Source organism: Solenopsis invicta, chromosome 5 (assembly GCF_016802725.1).
Source record: "Solenopsis invicta isolate M01_SB chromosome 5, UNIL_Sinv_3.0, whole genome shotgun sequence".
Classification (NCBI taxonomy): Eukaryota; Metazoa; Arthropoda; class Insecta; order Hymenoptera; family Formicidae; genus Solenopsis; species Solenopsis invicta.
In genome coordinates, this window is record NC_052668.1 from 8114382 (window position 1) to 8133792 (window position 19411).

General features: G+C 33.0%; 1 protein-coding gene across 2 annotated transcripts in view; it reads left to right on the top strand.

Moving 5' to 3' along the window:
• The window catches only part of LOC113005937 (protein singed), a 105010-nt gene that overhangs the window by 68680 nt on the left and 16919 nt on the right, over nt 1-19411 (top strand). For both annotated transcript variants that reach the window (XM_039450137.1, XM_039450136.1), the window contains exons 5-6: nt 5428-5720; nt 12253-12413. In XM_039450137.1, coding sequence (XP_039306071.1) covers nt 5428-5720; nt 12253-12413 — 454 coding nt within the window. The remainder of the gene's footprint in view (nt 1-5427; nt 5721-12252; nt 12414-19411) is intronic.

Here is a 19411-nt window from a genome sequence, read left to right on the forward strand (position 1 = left end):
ATGTCATTTTCTTTATATTTTGCTTTGCAAAAGAACGAGCACTTATAGAATTATTATTCCTAGAATATTATAAGAATATTATTAAAAATTAAAATAATATTAGTATAAATATTTAAAAAATATTATTTAATACTTTTTAGTATAACAAAAATATTAGCTGTTAATATTAGACGTTCATTTACATATTCTTGATGTGTTACTTTACATTATAGTATATTAATTAGAATGTTATTTAACATTAAAATAATAGTGTGCGCCTACATATACGCATAAAAGTTTTTTTATGCTGTTAAAAGATTTCGTTTTGATAAGAATGACGGAGGACGTTCACTACTCAGAACGGGAGCCCAGCGTTACACGTCGTTCTTACGCAGCCATCGCTGTTAAAAAAAAAAAACAACTCTCCGTGCGCTTGGCAACCACAATCGCACAGTTGGATTTGGCGGTGGGCGGAACTAAATCCGCTATTTTTATTAATTTATAAGTCGTTAACTATTCCAAAAATCGCAAAGTGATATAAGACTTTTCGACTTGGTTTGATTCATTCTACCTATATGCGAGAGTTGTATTAATTATCAGACACCCGTATATACATATACAGGGTGTCCGGAAACTAGGAAACCTAACGCTTTGAGAACATAGAGATGAAAAGGGACAAAAAAGTTTTATACCATTTTACGATATTCGTTATAATTATTAAATTAAAATAAAATGTATGAGTCAATGTGCGGTGACGCCGCGCCATTGCCGTAGGTTGCGCGGCAGGACAGGTAACGCGTCGTTGTTTGAATTTGCACGGCGCGACGGTCTGAATTCGCTGCACTGTGTACACATACACCGCAAAAATCAACTGTGTTATTTTAACTAAATCTTGGGCTTCCGTTTTGAATAGTGAATGTCCTCCATCATTCTTATCAAAACCAAATCTTTTAACAGCATAAAAAAACTTTTGTGCGTATATGTAGCCGCACAATATTATTTTAATGTTAAATAACATTCTAATTAATATACTATAATGTAAAGTAACACATCAAGAATATGTAAATGAACGTGTAATATTAACAGCTAATATTTCTGTGATACTAAAAAGTATTAAATAATATTTTTTAAGTATTTATACTAATATTATTTTAAATTTTAATAATATTCATCTAATATTCTAGGAATCATAATTCTATGAATGCTCGTTTTTTTGCAAAGTCTTCTTACACATTTGATAAATAATACATTTGATTTTTGTAGCATATGTATGTACACGCGCTGCGGTGAATTCAGATCGTTGCGTTGTGCAAATTCAAACAACGACGCGTCACCTGTCTTGCCACGTGGCGTTGCCTACGAGCTAGGCACGATGGCGCGGCATCACCGCACATTGGCTCATACGTTTTGTACAGGGTGAAAACTAAAACTTGTGCTCTCGTGGGTTGATAGAACGAGTTATACTGAGAAGAAAAGTCCTTTACCATTTTTTATTATTCACAATAGTTATCAAAATAAAAATGATTAAAGTTTGTCGAATGAGCGCGTATTTTTCCTGCCACCGCAGGGACCGATTGTTGATTAGATTGCATGTATTAACTGCCTTTATACTTGGACGTGACTGTACTGTAAGAGACGTCCAATAGCTTCTTGGTAAGGAATTTGATTCATATCTTTTGATTTCAGATCTTTCTTCTGTTCTCTAGACTCAATTTTGGACAGTTTGACGTTGGATCCGTAGGTAAATTGCAGTCCGACATATTAAACTTCTTCAAGATTTTTTTATATACTTTTCTTGATCCATTAGAATCTGTCCTTCTTCTTGTCTTCGCTCGATTCGCATACCAACCACTTGTCGCGTCTCTTCTAAATCTCCTAATTCATTTTGTATTTAGTCTTGAGTTCTTTTTTAATTTAATCTTTTTTTGAGCATTATATATTCCAGAAAATAAAGATGTCGTTCAATGTAGATGGCTACTATAATAATACTAGAAGCTGATATCATAGTAAATACATGGATCTACTTTTGGCCTTTTCATTCTAATATCCTTGAGACTTTGATTTAATTTTTTATTCCAAATGCGACTGGCTTGCTTTAATCCGTGTAAGGATTGTCTTGGACGGCAAATCCTTTGATTTTGCTGGAATCTTTCTGGTTGCAACATGAAAATTTCATGTTTCAATATTCCTTGTAAAAATGCTGTAACAGCATCCATCTGATCTATACGTAAATTTAAATTAACTGCAATTGCAAGAAATACTTATCTGATCGAATTATAATGGATGACTGAAGTGTATGTTTTGTCCAAACGAATGCTTTTCTTCTGAGTGCATCTTTAACTACTAGATGTGTTTTGTAGATTTCATTTGTACCATCTCTCTTTTTCTTCAAGACCCATTTACAGTTTAATAATTTCCTGTCTGAGGGTAAATCCGTCAAATTCCATGTTCGATTTTCAAGTAAAGTATCGTACTCACGTTGCATTGCTTCTTTTCAAAATTTCGCATCTGCTCTGCTGAAAACCTCCTTCACTGTTTTGGGATCATCTAAAGTTTCGAGGTTCGCAAAGTAGACAATTTTGTCTGTAAACGAAGAAGTGCAGGTGCAGGTACATTAGCCTGATTTTCCGGATGTGGATTATCATTATCGCTGCTTTCTTTGAAGTGAAGGAATTCTTGCCCGCAAAGCACGTAATATTGCTGCAATATTGCAGTATTGCGGTAATATTGCAAAGATATATTGCAGTAATATTGCAGAAATATTGCTGCAATGTTTAATGTCCGCAAAAATTTATCGCAGTAATATTACTGCAATATTTCAGTAACATTACTAAGATATTGCGGTAATATTGCTGCAATATTATATAATATTAAAGAATATTACAAAGATATTGCTGTAATATTGCTGCAATATATTATGTCCGCAAAAAATTGTCATAGAAATATTACTGCAACATCTCAATAATATTGCTGTAACATTACTGCAACATATTATGTCCGCAAAAATTTTTTGCAATAATATTATTGCAATATTTTAGTAATATTTTTGAGATATTGCAATAATATTCCTGTGACTAATTTTCGCGGACATAATACATTGCAGCAATGTTACAGCGATATTACTAAAATATTGCAGTAATATTGATATTCTTAAGCGGTCACCCATTCAACTCGCGACTCCGATTAACTGCTTAACCTCTAAGATCGCTGCAAACTGATCTCTCGTGATGACCTGTGAACACTTAATGCTGATATGTGTATATAACTGATAGATCAATATACGTTATTTGTTTAAGTAAAAATACAATTAGAAAATATATATTAATATAATGCAATAATTAAATTAAATAAGAAAAAAATTTATAAATTATTACTATAAATGTTTATTTTTTATTTATTATAAATATTTTAGTAAATATTTTAATAACATTTTGGATAAAGATTTTTATAATTATTTTTGTCATGTACATAAAATATGTATGAAATATTTTTATAACATTTATGAAAAATATTTATAATAAATATTTATTAATATTTGTCATAAATATTATGTACTATCTGAGTATATCATATTGCAATATTGCTGCAATATCATAGTAATATTATAATGTGATATATTATATTCTAATATTTCTGCAATATTGTAATGTGAAATATTGTATTGCAATATTGCTGCAACGTCATAGCAATATTTTAATGCGATATATCGCATTTTAATATTTTTGAAATACCACTGCAATATTGTAATATTATATTGCAATATTGTTACAATGTCATAACAATATTATAATGCGATATATCGCATTCCAATATTTCTGCACTATCACTGCAATATTGTAATGATACATTATATTGCAATATTGCTGTAATGTCACAGAGATGCTACAATGCAGTATATTGCATTCTAATATTTTTGCAATATTACTGCAATATTGTAATATAATATATTATATTGCAATATTGCTGCAATGTCATAGCAATATTATAATGTGATATATCCCATTCTAATATTTCTGCAATATTGCAATGCGAAATATATTGCAATATTGCTGCAATGTTATAGCAATATTACAGTGTGGTATATCGCGTTTTAATTTTTCTGCAATGTCACTACAATATTACAATATCGCTGTAATATTATTACAATATCTTAATATTGTTGCAATATTGTTGTGCTGTGCGGGTGCGCACTATCATCTCCATTTAAAATATCCTCTTCCTTGTTGTTTTAATTTTTGTTGTCTGGAACTCCCACTGAATCAAGATCGATTAAGGATGAATTGAAATTTTTCGATTCTTCCATATTATGTGTATTTGTGTTTTGGTTTTCCAAAAAGATGATATCTCAGTTGACAATTATATCTTTTGTTGTTTTATTAAATAGTCTATATTCTTTTGTGACATCACAATAACCGACCATGACACATTCTATCGATTTAGGATCTAATTTTTGTCGATTTTGCTTCGAAATATGTACTATTGCCTTTAAACCAAAAATTTGCAAATATTCCAAATTCGGTTTGCATCCAATCTAAATTTTTTCTGGCGTCTAATTTTTTAAAACTCGAGGTAGCGAGCGATTAATAACATGTGCAGTCATATTAATAGCTTCTGCCCATAATTCATATTCCAATTTTGCGTCAAATAATATACAACGTGCCTTTTCAACTAAAGTACGATTCATTCTTTTTGCCAGCTCGTTTTGCTCTGGCATATAAGGTGCTGATTTTTGATAAATTATATCTATTTCATTTAGAAAAGCTTCGAAAGCTCCGTTTGTATACTCGGTCCCGTCATCGATTTTGAATACTTTTATCTTTCTTTGACATTGATTTTCAACGAGATTTTGAAATATTTTTAAATAACATAGAACTTCCTCTTTACTTTTAAATATAAAAACGTGAATCTTTCGCGAATAGAGGTCAATAAACGTATAGGTTTCAAATCCTGCGTTTTTCTCCATAGTATTACCAAATATTGTGCTCACCACTGTACTGCGTAGCATTATTTCCCAAAACATCTTTATTTAAGCCTTATAATATTGCTGACATTGTTATTTACTATGCTTGTATCTATCTATTTACCAGCTATCCATTTTCGCGAAATTTTGTGAAGCAAAGCCTTTACGGCAAACTGCAATTTAATCATCGCTGAACAACTTCGCTAATAATTATATTTTTTCGAGCTATTGATTTTTTTTAACAGTCTCGATTTATTACAGAGCTCATAGAATTATACAGAAATTTTTAAGAATTCTAAAAAATTGTATGAATTCTAGGAAAAATTCTCATGTTTTCACCAATGCAAATATTCACAATTTAAGAAATTGACCTTCTTTACAAAATACAAATACATCTTTTTTTATAAAATACAAAATATACAATTAATTAGGCATATCTAGTTAATAAGCTTTCAACAAAGTTGATCGGGTGTTGATTTGAATATTAGGTGAATCTTCGATCAGCTGGGAGGAAACGTTTTGCACACCTCAGTGCTACCCAGGACGAAATCCACGTAGACGCGCCGGTGCCCTGGGGTGAGGACACCTTATTTACTTTGGAATTTCGCCCAACGACGGGTGACGATGACACTCGCGGAAATCATTCCAAGTCTGAGGGCGGTCATTACGCATTACATACTTGCAACAACAAATACCTCGCACGTGATGGCAAACTTCTGGATACTTGCACGCGAGACTGCCTGTACGCCGCTGAATTCCACGCTGGTCTTCTCGCTCTTCGGTATTGTCAGCTGAATAGCTTTTTTACATCTCTTTATATATTGTAAATAAAACCTTTTTCATACATAATCAAAATCTTGAATAAGCTAGCCTAAATTCTAAAAAATACAATTGATTAATTCTTAAATTTAAAAAGTTTTTAGAGTTTTAAATTTTTATTTGTCGCATATTTAAATAAATAGAAGCTCTAGTATATTACTTTTTTTGTTAAGTAGTTAACAATAATTTTTATTAAGTATTTTTTAAAATACGAAATTGGAATGGAAATTTCTAATAAATTAGCTGAAAACTTTACAATTATTATAATATTATACAAACGCCATGAAATGTCTTTTATGGAAAATGGAATATTATTCTAATCTTAAATCATAACTTTTAGAAATCAAAAAATTTATTTTTACTATTTTATGATAAAAAAACTAATTTAAAAAAATCTATAAAAAGTGAAATTTGAATGTGTTTTCATTATATTAGGTGAAAGTGAAGAAATTGTCTAAATTAAAAAATAGATTGAATTTGGAATAATATTTCGTTTTCCGTAAGTCACTCCATGGAAAGCTATCGAAAAATCAAAACGCATTAAGTTTACATGAATTTGATTGACTGATTTCTACGCTGTTATTTTTCTGAGATTCCGTTTTTTGACGTTCCGACTGTTATGGAACAGCACTCTCAACGTTGCCACAAAACTATTGTAATGTTATATAGTGTACAAAAAGTGTTACAAAAAGACCAGTTTTTGCTGGATTTAGGGATAATAAAACAGACATTGTTTCTGGTGATTGATCACTGTTACTTACAATGAGACGAGCAAGTTAAAATTACGCCACATGACTAGAACACACAAAATTGAGGCTTCGCGTTGCAGTAATTCGGGAGATAGATTGCTATACTATACTTTATAAGCATCGCAATATTATTTGATATTAAATAATTATTCCTGAAATATTAATTAATAAATGAAATTAATAAAAATAATAATTAATTAAAAAGTGTTTATACGTTTTGGTAATATTATATGAATATTATTTGAATATTTTATGAATGTTTTATGAGAAGTAAATAATATTATTTACTTCAATATTTGAAATTATCGAGAATATTATAACTTTTAAATGTAATAATTATAAAGTTTAAGAATATTTTATGCATAATAATCCATATTAATTTTTAAACAAAAATAATATTCATAGAACATTTTTATAATATTCCATGGATATTGAAAAAAAATACTACAAATATTACATAAAATGTACATATAACATTAATATAACACGTTTGCACGAACATTTGAAACGACTTTTCCCACCTAGCAGATCGTGCAAGTGTATGAAAACTTTCCATTGCATTTAATATATTCTCTAGTAAATATAGCATTTTTATAAAATATTTTATAATTGGGATATTAAATCGTGAGATCATATCTAATATGGCCGCCTCCGTAAGGATAACTCACGTGCAATATGTTCACGCCACGTACTCAATACAAACAATCTTATTAGTTAACTGATGCTGTCCTTGTTGAAACTTTTTCTCATAATTTTTGTACAAAATTTTTCTCATAATTTTTGGAATATTTTTCAAAAATACTTAGAAATTCTCAGAAAATCTACATCTTTTCTCAGAATTTCATGGAGGAGAAGAGGGTAGTATGGCAATTATTTTTATTTTATTGAATAACTTTATTTATAATTAATATTTTCTATTGAAACTGGAACGATTACATTCATCAATATGTAAAAGTCCAAAAAAAAGTGTAGACTTTTTGAGTATTTCTGAAAAAATGTTCCAATTTGTATATAAAAGTTGAGAAATTTATAAAATTATACAAATATTCTAAAAAATATTGTATAAAAAATGTTGAAAAAAATTTTTATCAGAGATGTTATAAAGTTATTATATTTGTGGTTAACTGAAAAGTGAATAACGAGTTGGGAACGAAATTTTCGTTAAGAGCAACATAAAGTAGAATATATCGCAGTGTATATGTTGCAATAGCTTAGCTTCAAAAGAGCCAACTCGTCCGTTTCTATTATTTTCTTAAACCAGGAAAAACAATACCATATAATTCATAACTATTAGGACTTTAACTTAGTTTCCGCCCGAAAAAGGCTGAAAAAAAGCATTTATTGAAATAAATTTGTACAAATTATTTCATTGAAAGTATTTTCCATCACTTTGTATAACTTTTTTCCATCTTTCTGGCAACTGGAAGTACTATCTCGATAAAACAATGTCGGTTTCGAAGCAATCCATTTGTCCACCCATTCTCGCACTTCTTTAACATTCCGGAAGGGTGTACCACTCAAGCCGTGCTGTATCAATCTGAACAAGTAGTAATTAAAAGGCGCTATATCTGGTGAATACGCTGGGTGAGGAAGAGTTTTTCATTCGAGCTGCGTTAGTGTTTCCTTGACGGTTTTTCCAGTATGTGGCCGAGCGTTATCGTGAAGGAGAATAACTTTGCACCTTCCTCGCTATTGCTGGTTTTTTTTCGCAACAGTTTATCATTCAATTTGTTCAATTGACGTTTGTAGACATCGGCAGTACAAACTGCTAAAATCGAACAGTTTGTTGCACTCCTTGCTGATCTCACCAAATGCAAAGCATTACCTTATGAATGTGGATGTTCCAATTTGGCTGCGATGTTGATGGTTGTTTTAGGTCGACTCATGATTTCTTGCGTTTGGGATTGTCGTAGTAGGATTGTCGTCTCTTCCACTTTTCATCACCAGTCACAATACGCCACAGAAAACTCTTTTTTTTGCCTGGCAAGCAAGGAAACCGTGACATTGAAACGGTTGTGAATGGTACTTGCAGATAATTCATGTGGTACCCATTTTCCTTCCTTTTGGATCTTTCCCATGGCGTGTAAACGTTTGGAAACAGCTGCTTCAGTAACTTCTAGCTCGTTTCCAAGTTCTTCTAACATTTGAGTTGAGTTTTCATGCAATAATGCTAGCAATTCGTCTTCGAATTTTTTTGGCTGTCCTGAGCGTGGTTTGTCATTGACATCAAAATCATTACTTTTAAAGTCTATACCACTTTTTAAATGTTGTATGGAGCTTGATCACCATAACCTTCTTCATGTAATCGATGAACTTCTGCTTCACTTTTTTTCAAATCAAAATAGTGCAAAAGCACATGTCGAAAAAACATTTTATCGCGTTCCATTTTTCACAAAGCAAAAAAATTGTTGTTTACTCAAATAATTGTGTATGCTGACTGAATGTTATCGAAAAATGTCAAAACTAAGAAAAAAGTACTAGATAGTTAGTAATGACTACTAGAACTGTTTATATTGCCATATAACATTTGCGGCGGAAACTAAAAGTTAAGGTCCTAATATATGGTTCTCATAACCCTATTAATCGACGAAAAATATTATTGTTCTGTTTTCTACCGTAAATTCTCATATGGTATCCCATATGGAATCATTCCCGTAATGGTCCCATGTAGGAATGTAAAGGTATCGTACAGCTAGGGCAGGAATAGTGATATTTGTAATTTATTTTCTACACACACACACACACACACACACGCACGCACGCACGCACACGCACGCACACACACACACACACACACACACACACCCACACAGTATATACGAGGTCTGTTAGAAAAGTATCCGACCTTATTTTTTTTTTGCGGAAACCAGATGGATTTGAATCAAGAGCGCTGGCACGAGCCGACCTTTTGTAAGGTTGAAAAATCGAAAATTTGTAAAAATATCTAAAAATTTGTAAATTATTTTATGTTTTTGCAATAAAACGTTTTCAGTTTCTCTTCAATTTTTCTGCAAACAAATTTTACAGAAAAAATGCATAGAAATGTCTCTTCTAGATAAATTTCTCTGATATTTTTTCACGAACTGTTTTTGCAAAGAAATAACATAGGAATAGAACATATACTACTGGAAGGAGTATAGGTCTATAATTCCTGTACATTCAAGTTGATGCAGAAAAGATTGACAGGGATGGAGATACAATGCGTAGAAGTTTGACAAAGATAGATATAAAATGTGCCTAGTTGGCAATGTTCATGCTCCGACAAATGAAAGCGTAGATACGCATGAGGACTGCGGGGTGATGAAAACAGTAGTAACATCGGTTTGATTTGTCTTGAGCATGCGCATTTTCAACTATATTATATATCCATCCTTATCAATCTTCTCTGCGTCAATTTTTTATTAAGCCTATGCTCCTTCCAGTAGTAAATGTTCTAAGGAAACAGCAGAAAAATTTTACCTGGATAATAATATTGTAGTAATAGTCTCGACGAGAATAGAAAGCTTCCTAATCATACAAACGTAAATGATTCTTCGTTTACTATTCACGGAGCACTTCAACACTCTTTTATATTTTTTCGACTCTTTAAGATTTGGAACATCTTGTACATACATATCTCTCATATACGCTCTATAAACTCTCCGTAAGACTGCGTTTGAAAATATCATAAATAGTGTAACGGTGTTTTCACGCACTTAGCATAAGTCTTCGTTGCTCGCTCACGGCATAGCTCGAGAACGCGATAGTTATCCTCCTCAAATAATTAATTGAATACAGAACTGGGCGCCAGGCACGAGAGAGAGTGCCACTCTTCGCGAACCGCTAATTTACCGAGATTACGTGAACGCGAAACTCCGTGAGCGACGACGGAACGGCAAGCCGGCCGCTCTCCGCTCAGTTGGCAGAAGCGCTGGGTGGGTCGGTGCGGGCAGGTAATAATTAAGAAAGCGAGGGAGGATCACAAAATAACGAGACGAGAATTAACAGAGAAAATATAACAAGGTGTATTTCGTATCCTCGGGTTAGTAAGATAGTCTCGCACGCGGTTCGCCGACGTGCGGAATACGTTAAAGAATCGCGGAGTGTTACGCGAAGCGATTAACGATCGAACAGTATCGTGCGGCAGTCACACGCGGAACGATTCAATAACCTCGGCGAGGCGGTCGTTGCGAGGGAAGGTGCACATAACAAAGATGGAATATCGCAAAGTAATGCATGCACGCTTGACAAAGATCTCGCAATTCTCTCACAAGTATTACCGCGATTACGTGAAATTCTACCTGGAAAATACATGAAACTCACATATGCAATCACACGAACTTACAACACAACGGCAGTTTGGCTGTGGCGATACAGGCGCGAATACCGGAACTAAAGGAATTACGTTAATACGGCGGGATTGGGCAAACGACGTCGCGGCTGCGACAACTGTTACATTAACGGACGTTACAATATTACACGCGAATACGCGACAATTACGGAGTGGACTCTACTCAATTCTACTAGTCGCAACACCACTCGTCTTCGACCGTGAAATCGGTGACTTTACAGTTCTCGATTTACACTCGTCTCATCTTTCGGTACGGCGCGGCACGGAACTTCTCTCCTCTGCGTCCCCTTTGGATGATAAGTCCTGGAGTTGCTCGGCTCTTCACTCCGGCTCGGGACACAGCACAAGTGAGCATTGATCCTCGATCTTGCGGGAGGCCCGCGATGTCGCGCCCCATTTATCGCGGCCGCTTCTGTATTAGCTGTTATCAGCCGGCTAGATTCTAGCGGTGTGCGCATTATTCTATCGTTTTGCGCTTCTGACGTCGATAGCGCGCGAAGCCCAAGTTCGGTAGGTAATTCGTTCACAACGTTCGGCGTCCTCGGGAACTGATATCGGCCGTCCCTGTTTCCGATGGCGGATGGTCGCCCCTGTCTCTGGTGGCGAATGGCCGCCGCCTCAGGCTCGTGATACCTCCTCTGCACGGTTCTCGATATCGCCTTTTTGCCTTCGCGCATTGGTTTGCGTGGCTTCGTGCAACTTCCGCCTGCGGAATGGTAATTCTGCCGTTTCTGAAAAATTAATTCCTGACAGACAAGGTTTTTGTTCGGCGGCAAACGAAAAAAGACAGTATGAGCGGTACAACCTGCGAGCCCCCGCGTCTCGGGGTGCTCTGTAAGTCCCTCGGCAGTGTGTCTGGATTCTCGCTTCCTTCTGAGTGCCTCCGGGTGGACGAGACGTTTAACCAGTACAGGATGTTTTCTCGTAGTCACCGGCTCTCTCCTCGACGGACCTACCGCTTACTCGAATTTAATAGTGGACGTAGAGACGGCACAGAGACAAACACACACACTTAAACGATCGCTCCAACGGAACCGCGCCTGCTCCCGAGCCGGAAGAACGCAGCATCCGTGTCGCACCTTGCGGTCAGGCTATTCGGTCCTTGTGACGGACAACGAACGCAAGTTGTACCGTCACAATAGAAACATCTCGAGTGTCCCGTGTATCATTTTACCCTTATTGTTCATCGAATGTTAAACAAGAATAAAATAATATATTCAAATTACTATAGAAATTGAATAGTAACTATTAGACATACGAATAGTTCTCAGTAGTACCTTTCTATACGGGAAAGATTTTATACACACGAAATACGACCGTTTTGAGATTTAAATATAATTTCAACATTAATTAAACATTATGATAGATTAAATTAAACTAATTGAAATGGTTTCAATAAATTGAAACTTTCATAGGGATATACATGGTGCATATTTGGCGCCGATTGGAAGTAAGGCTGTTTTGAAATCGAGATCAACGACTGTTACGCGCGATGAGCTCTTCTCCTTGGAGGAATCTTTGCCGCAGGCATCCTTCGTTGCAGCGTTGAACCAGCGATATGTTTCCGTAAAGCAAGGTAATCTCTAGATTTATTGTTGATTAATCAGCACCAAGTAATAATAATATAATATTACTGTTATAATTTTTATTCAACAATGTAACTTATAGAGGAGAAGAGGATAATATGGCATCCATTTTCATTTTATTGAATAACTTTATTTATAATTAATATTTTCTATTGAAACTTTAACAATTACATTCGTCAGAGTGTTGTTTGACAGATTCTAGACTCAAAGTAATGAAATATTTATTATTTAGGACATGATTTATAAAAATCTAATGCACTGCATAATCAATGGAAGAAAAAAAGTGGTTGTAATGTGGCTATCCATAAAAATAATTAAAAAAAATTAGTTTAGTTTAAAAGAAACACAATACCTTGTTACAAAATTATATTTTTTAATTTTTTATTCTTTAGAATTTTTCTGCGTTCAGAAGCTTTAGAAATACCATTAGAAATTTCATTAAAAATATACTTTTATCCCTGTTCAACATTAAACAACAAATATAAAATAATGTCTCTAATATTTCTAAACATTGCTCTTTAGAACGACAATCGATTTATTGAAGAAATATTTCGATATAAAAATTTCGCTTAAAAAACCATATTAACAAAATTCCATGTTATTGTTTTAACTTTGTGTAATTTGAAATGTATACGGCCGAATAATAAGTTAAATAACAATAAAACACTCGAGGTGTACCTACCGTGGTGTGATAATACACTCAAGTTTAAGAATAATGAGGAATTATATGTAATTAAAGATTAAAAGTGTATCTGGAAAAACTTTAGAAGTGCTCAAAAGTAAAAATGTGTTATAATAATTGTCAGTCATTATGTATTGGCATATTAGCATCGCTAAAAAACGGCGGGCTACTAAACGAATAACTCCATAAGCAATTGTTAGAATACGTCACCTAATACCGGAAATAGTAGGGGTATTGTCGACAGTAGCCATAATACCCTCTTCTCCTCTATATATCATGTCCCATATAGCACGTAATATTGCAGTGATATCGTAGTAATATTACAATATCACAGAAATATTGCTGATATATTACACATTGATAATAACAATGAAATATTCCAGTGATATCATTGTAATACATTGTTGCAATATTTAATCTTAAAGACCAAGGTAATGTCAAATGACGTTTCTATTATGTTTTATTAATGCAATGTTACTATTGATTAATTTCAATATTTTCAGTATCCTTAATATTCTTGGTAATTTCGGTATTCTATAGAAGAAATCAATTTAAAAATAAAATAATAATGTCCTTGCTCTTTCGGGGAATGAAAGTGAAAGATAAGAAAAAGAATTAATTAAGTTTATTATTAGTTTAGATATTTACTTACAAGGAAGGTTTGTGAACCCGGAAATTCAAAAAATTCTAAAATTTTGTGTACACATAGAGGAGTTCATCCATAACACAATAATATTTTGCTTGTGCTCAATTTCAGTTTAAGGGAGTGAAACACCCTTTTGAAGAAAATCGGTTTTTTTCTTTCAAAGCGTATATCATCGAAACTATAAGAGTTAGAGAAAAATGTTCTAAATAAAAGTTGAATGGTTCGAAAAGTACTTTATAACAGCGGAAATTTTTTTTAAATTTATTTTATACTTTTTCTCTCCACTTACCCATTTTTCTCAAAATTTTTATTTCTTTGTATAAGCAAAATAAAGCTTATTTTAACAATTAATTGAAAAGACCAGTAAGACGAGCAAAAAGGTGACGTAACATCCTTATTTACCAATGTGCCATTAGACCTTGCAATCGAGAGAATTAGTTCTAAGTGAGAATCCATAGAAAGAAAGACTAATATCCCAAAAGACAAATTTATTACAGCAGTACAGTTTGTTTTAACGTCCACGTTTTTTACTTTTAATAATAAAATATACAAACAAACGTTTGGTGTCTCTATGGGCTCACCGTTATCACCGGTAATTGCAAACATTGTAGTGATGCAAAATCCGGAGTTCAAAGTTCTGAATAAAATAAAAGTGGTTTTACTGTTTTATGTACGCTATGTGGACGAAATCGCTTTGGCGGCACCTACTGAAGCGATTGATAATATTTTAAATGAATTTAACGGGTATCATAACCGCCTACAGTTTACTATCGAACGGGAAAAGAAACGTAACTTCAATTTTTTGGATACCTTAATTAGAGACGAGAACAACATCTTACATACTGACTGGTTCTATAAAGACATCTTCCCAGGTAGATACTTATCATACTATTTACACTATCCATTTAGCCAAAAAATAGGAATCATTTATAGCATGGTATCGGGCGTTGTTACTATCATACCCCCAATACCACAAAAAGAATCTAGAATTTTACGTTAACACTCTAATTAATACCCAATAGAATTGATTTTTAACAAAATCAACATAAGAATCAAGAAATTGATTAATACGAAATTAAATAACAGAGTTCAGAACTTGATCGATATGCCGGACACGGTCGCGGAAAGAAAAAAGTATTTGGTCTTCCCGTACATAAAAGACGTGTCTGAAAAAATATCTACGTCCTTGAATAAAGATATAATTAGACTAGGTTTTAGATATCTAAATAAGCTAGATAAGTTTGTTAAAGCACACAAGGATTAGAACATAAAAACAGAATGTAAGAACGTCGTATATAAACTAAATTGTAACGACTGTAACGCCTGGTACGTAGGACAAACAAAAAGAAAACTAAAAACAAGAATCAAAGAACATGTAAACAACATTAAATTTGAAACAGCGAAAATATCCGTTATTAGCAAACACAGAATACAACAGAGTCATTCGTTCGATTGGGAAAATGTTAAAATCCTTGATTTTGAACCAAATTATTATAAGCGTTTAATTTCTGAAATGATACACATTAAATTAATTAACAAAAAAATGGTCTTAATCAAAAAATAGATACGGAGCTGTTAGACGATTGTTACGGCACTATTTTGAATAAACTGGTCGATATGTAACAAAGAAAGAATAGGAAATATAATTGTAAACATTGAAATATCTGACTCAAACGCGGGTTGCGCACGCTCCGCAACACCAGAAGTGTTCAGTCTCCCTTGTCACGCTGATCAATACAGATCGATCGTTATTCGTTAATGTTATAAGCGTTTAACTATCTACATAAAATATGTGATTTGATTGACACGGATTTTGTAAAAACGCGCGTAACAGCTATTAGTGAATTTTATTTTTATTATTTTATTTTTGTTTTATATTTTTTAAAGTATCAGTGGTCGAAAATCGATTAACTTGCACGAGTCGTATAACAAGAAGCGAGATGTTCGTCGACTAAATTTTTGACACGATTTGTTTCGCGGATTGGAAATCGACGAAGTAATTATAGAAATTTCGGACCATGGGCTTTAAATCCCGGACTATTGTATTTAAAAGCCTCAGGCTGTTTTGAAGATTTTGTTTGCGCCTTGCGTCAATAATGTAAGAAACACACACACTGAAGAAGAGTCGAAACGTTTGTGTCTCAAATATTAATAAATATTGATTACAAGTTATACAAACATCTACATCTTTTTGCTCGTCTTACTGGCCTTTTCAATTAATTGTTAAATTGCATATTAGAAGAGTTGGTAAAGCTTATTTTATTACGAATTCAACGGTATATGATAAAGTTATGATGCGACATTTCCATTTTCCAAAAATAATTAAAAACCACCCCATAATGCGCATCTATCCGTGTGCTATGGAAGTATCCCCCTTCAATTTTGACGACCGTTTAATATATTGTAGTACAGATCAAAATAAAGGACAAGTATTTTTTTATACGTGTCTAATCTCACTTTTAGGGGATAAAACATCTGTTTGAAAAAAATCGGCTTTTTTCTTTCAAAACGTGTATCGTCGAAACTATAAGAGATAGGGAAAAATGTTCTGAATAAAAGTTGAATAGCTCAAAGAATACTTTACAACAATAATTTAAAAAAATTTTTTTAATTATTTTTTATACTTCTCCTACCACTTCACATTTGTTTTTAAAAATTTTCAAATATTTTAATAACAGAATTAAAGTTTATTTATATACGAATCCAACCATATATAACAAAGTGTCTTTCCGATGTACCATTCTTGAAAAATAACAAATTCTTTATATTAGGTGGTAAACTTAGTTTCTGTGGCTCCCATTCAGATGACGCTAGTTATAAGTATAATTTATTTTGACATCTGAAACTGGCTGCATTTTAGAGGTTAGACATTTGTTAGTAAAATTCAGTGTAAAAAGATTCATTTAAGCAAACTGCCACTTTCTTGTTTTGATTAAAGATGGAACGTGATAAGTTGTGTCCGACATGTGCTGTTTCATTACTTCAATTTGAAAAAAAATGCAGCTGCAGCTCACAAATTGCTTGTCAAAGCTTATGGCAATTATGCTCCATCAGAAAGAACATGCCAAGAATGGTTTCAGCGATTTAGGAGTGGTGATTATGATGTAAACGATAAACGACGCTCAGGTCAACCCAAAAAATTTGAAGACACCGAATTACAAGAATTACTGGACGAAAACTCAAGTCAAACGCTCAAAGAATTGTCTGAAGCATTAAATGTTATTCCGATGGCTATTTCCAAACGTTTACATGCAATGGGAAAAATCCCGAAAGAAGAAAAATGGATACCACACGAATTATCCGAAAATGCCATTGCGAATCGCTTAAATATCTCTGTTTCTCTGCTCACCAAGCAGAAAAAAAAGTTTTTTGTGGCGCATTGTAACTGGCGATGAAAAATGGATCTACTTTGACAATCCAAAACGCAAAAAGTCATAGGTGGATCCCGGCCAACCATCAACATCCACACCAAAGCGAAATATCCATGGCCAGAAAGCAATGCTCTGCATTTGGTGGGATATGCAAGGTGTCGTTTATTACGAGCTACTCAGACCAAACGAAAGCACCACTGGGGATCGATATCAATTACAATTGAACCGTGTGAATGAAGCACTGTTGGAAAAAAGGCCTGCAGTAGCCAGTAATCAACGCAAAGTTATGCTTTTGCACGACAACGCTCGACCACACGTTGCAAAAGCCGTCAAAGAAATATTGATGCAGCTTGAGTGGGAAGTTCTCCCGCACCCAGCGTATTCACCAGACTTAGCTCCTTCGAATTATTACTTATTCCGATCGATACAGCACGGTTTGGTGAATACACACTTTAAAAATTACGAGGATGTGCAAAAATAGATTGATGAATGGATTGTTTCAAAAGACCAATCGTTCTATCGTCGCGGAATCTCCTTATTGCCTGAAAGATGGCAAAAATGTATAGCCAGCGAGGGAAAATATTTTGATTGACGTATTTTTTGTTTTTGGTATTGAAATAAATGAGCTTTATAAGTAAAAGAATCGTGGAAACTAAGTTTACCACCTAATATGTATATGCACGTTATATGTATCTGTTTGTGCGCTCAATTTTGTCGCGCTGGATTTGTCTCATACGTATCGCTAATCGCGTATTACGCGAAAGAGCGTTAAAAACAAATTAGTATACTACAATGAATATTAAAATAAAAGTTTTTTAATAATAATAATAATAGTAATAATAATTAAAGTAATAAAATAATAATGAGTTTTTTTAACTCAACTGCTAAAAGCAGTCAAATATTGTTGACGATGTCAAAATATGTAGAGAAGAAAAGAGTATAATGGTTGCAATTGTAGAGATTATGGCTATCCCTACTTTCTTCATTACTAGACGACGAATTTTAACGATTGTTTATGAAATTATTCATTTAGTAGCCCGCTGTTTTTTAATGGCATTAATATACTAATACACAACAACAATTAATACACAGTCAACAATTATTATAAGGCATTGTTACTTTTGAGTATTTCGAAATCTTCGATAAAGTATACTTTAATTACTTTCGTTAAAGTATACTTTAACATTTAATTGCACATACTTCCTTATTCTTTTTAATCTTGAGAGCATATTATGACATGAATATATATATTCGAGTGTTTTTTTTTTATTTTTGCTTTTTATTTAGCTATACATATTTCGAGTTATGCAAAATTATTCAATAGCGTAAGATTTTCGATATGCAGCTACCTAAACATGCACGTTTACAACCAACGCTGTTATAAGCATAGAATATAAAATTTGACCACTTTACAACCATTTACAACTACGTTTACGCAATTGTAAAATTTGTCGTCTCATAACGGAAAAAATAGGGGTAGCCATAATGTTTATAACTGCAGCCATCATACCCTCTTCTCCTCTACATACTTTGACATCGTCAACAATATTTAATTGATTTTAGCAGTCAAGTTCAAAAAACTCATTATTATTTTATTACTTCAATTATTATTATTATTATTATTATTAAAAAAACTCTTATTTTAATAAATTAGCAAATAAATACAAGGTTAAGGCTCCTAAAAAATAATAATTTAAATGAGACAAGAAGAGCTTTAGGATCGTACAAGGTGTTGTGCGCTAATACAAAATAAATACAAATGTAAATAAAGTAAACGTTTCGACGGTTTAATAACAAGTCATCTTCAGTACAATGAATCTATAAAATCGAAACAATTAAATAGCAAATCATATCATAAACTTAACGCAACATAAATCAATAAATTAAAATCTTACCGGATATATCTGCGATACCAACTTACGCAAACGTACCACATTGAAACGGCTTAACAAAAAGTGTCACAAAGCGTCTTATTTCGAGATGTATCCTCGAAGAACGAGCGAAGGGACATCGTTTTTGGAACACGAGTCTAAGTAAGCCCGTATAAGAAAGGGAGAAAAAAGGCAATAATATTCAATGTCAAAATGTAAAAAAATTAAATAAATAAATAAATAAATACAGATAAAAATAAATAATAAATATAATAGATAAAGAGCTATACAAGCCAAGATAAAATTGTAAGAAGAAAAAAACTAGCGTAGAGTCAAAATATAAAAGATTATAAATAAATAATTAATAAATAAATATTGATAAAATGCAACAATGTGATTATTTTCAATCAGTATCGTA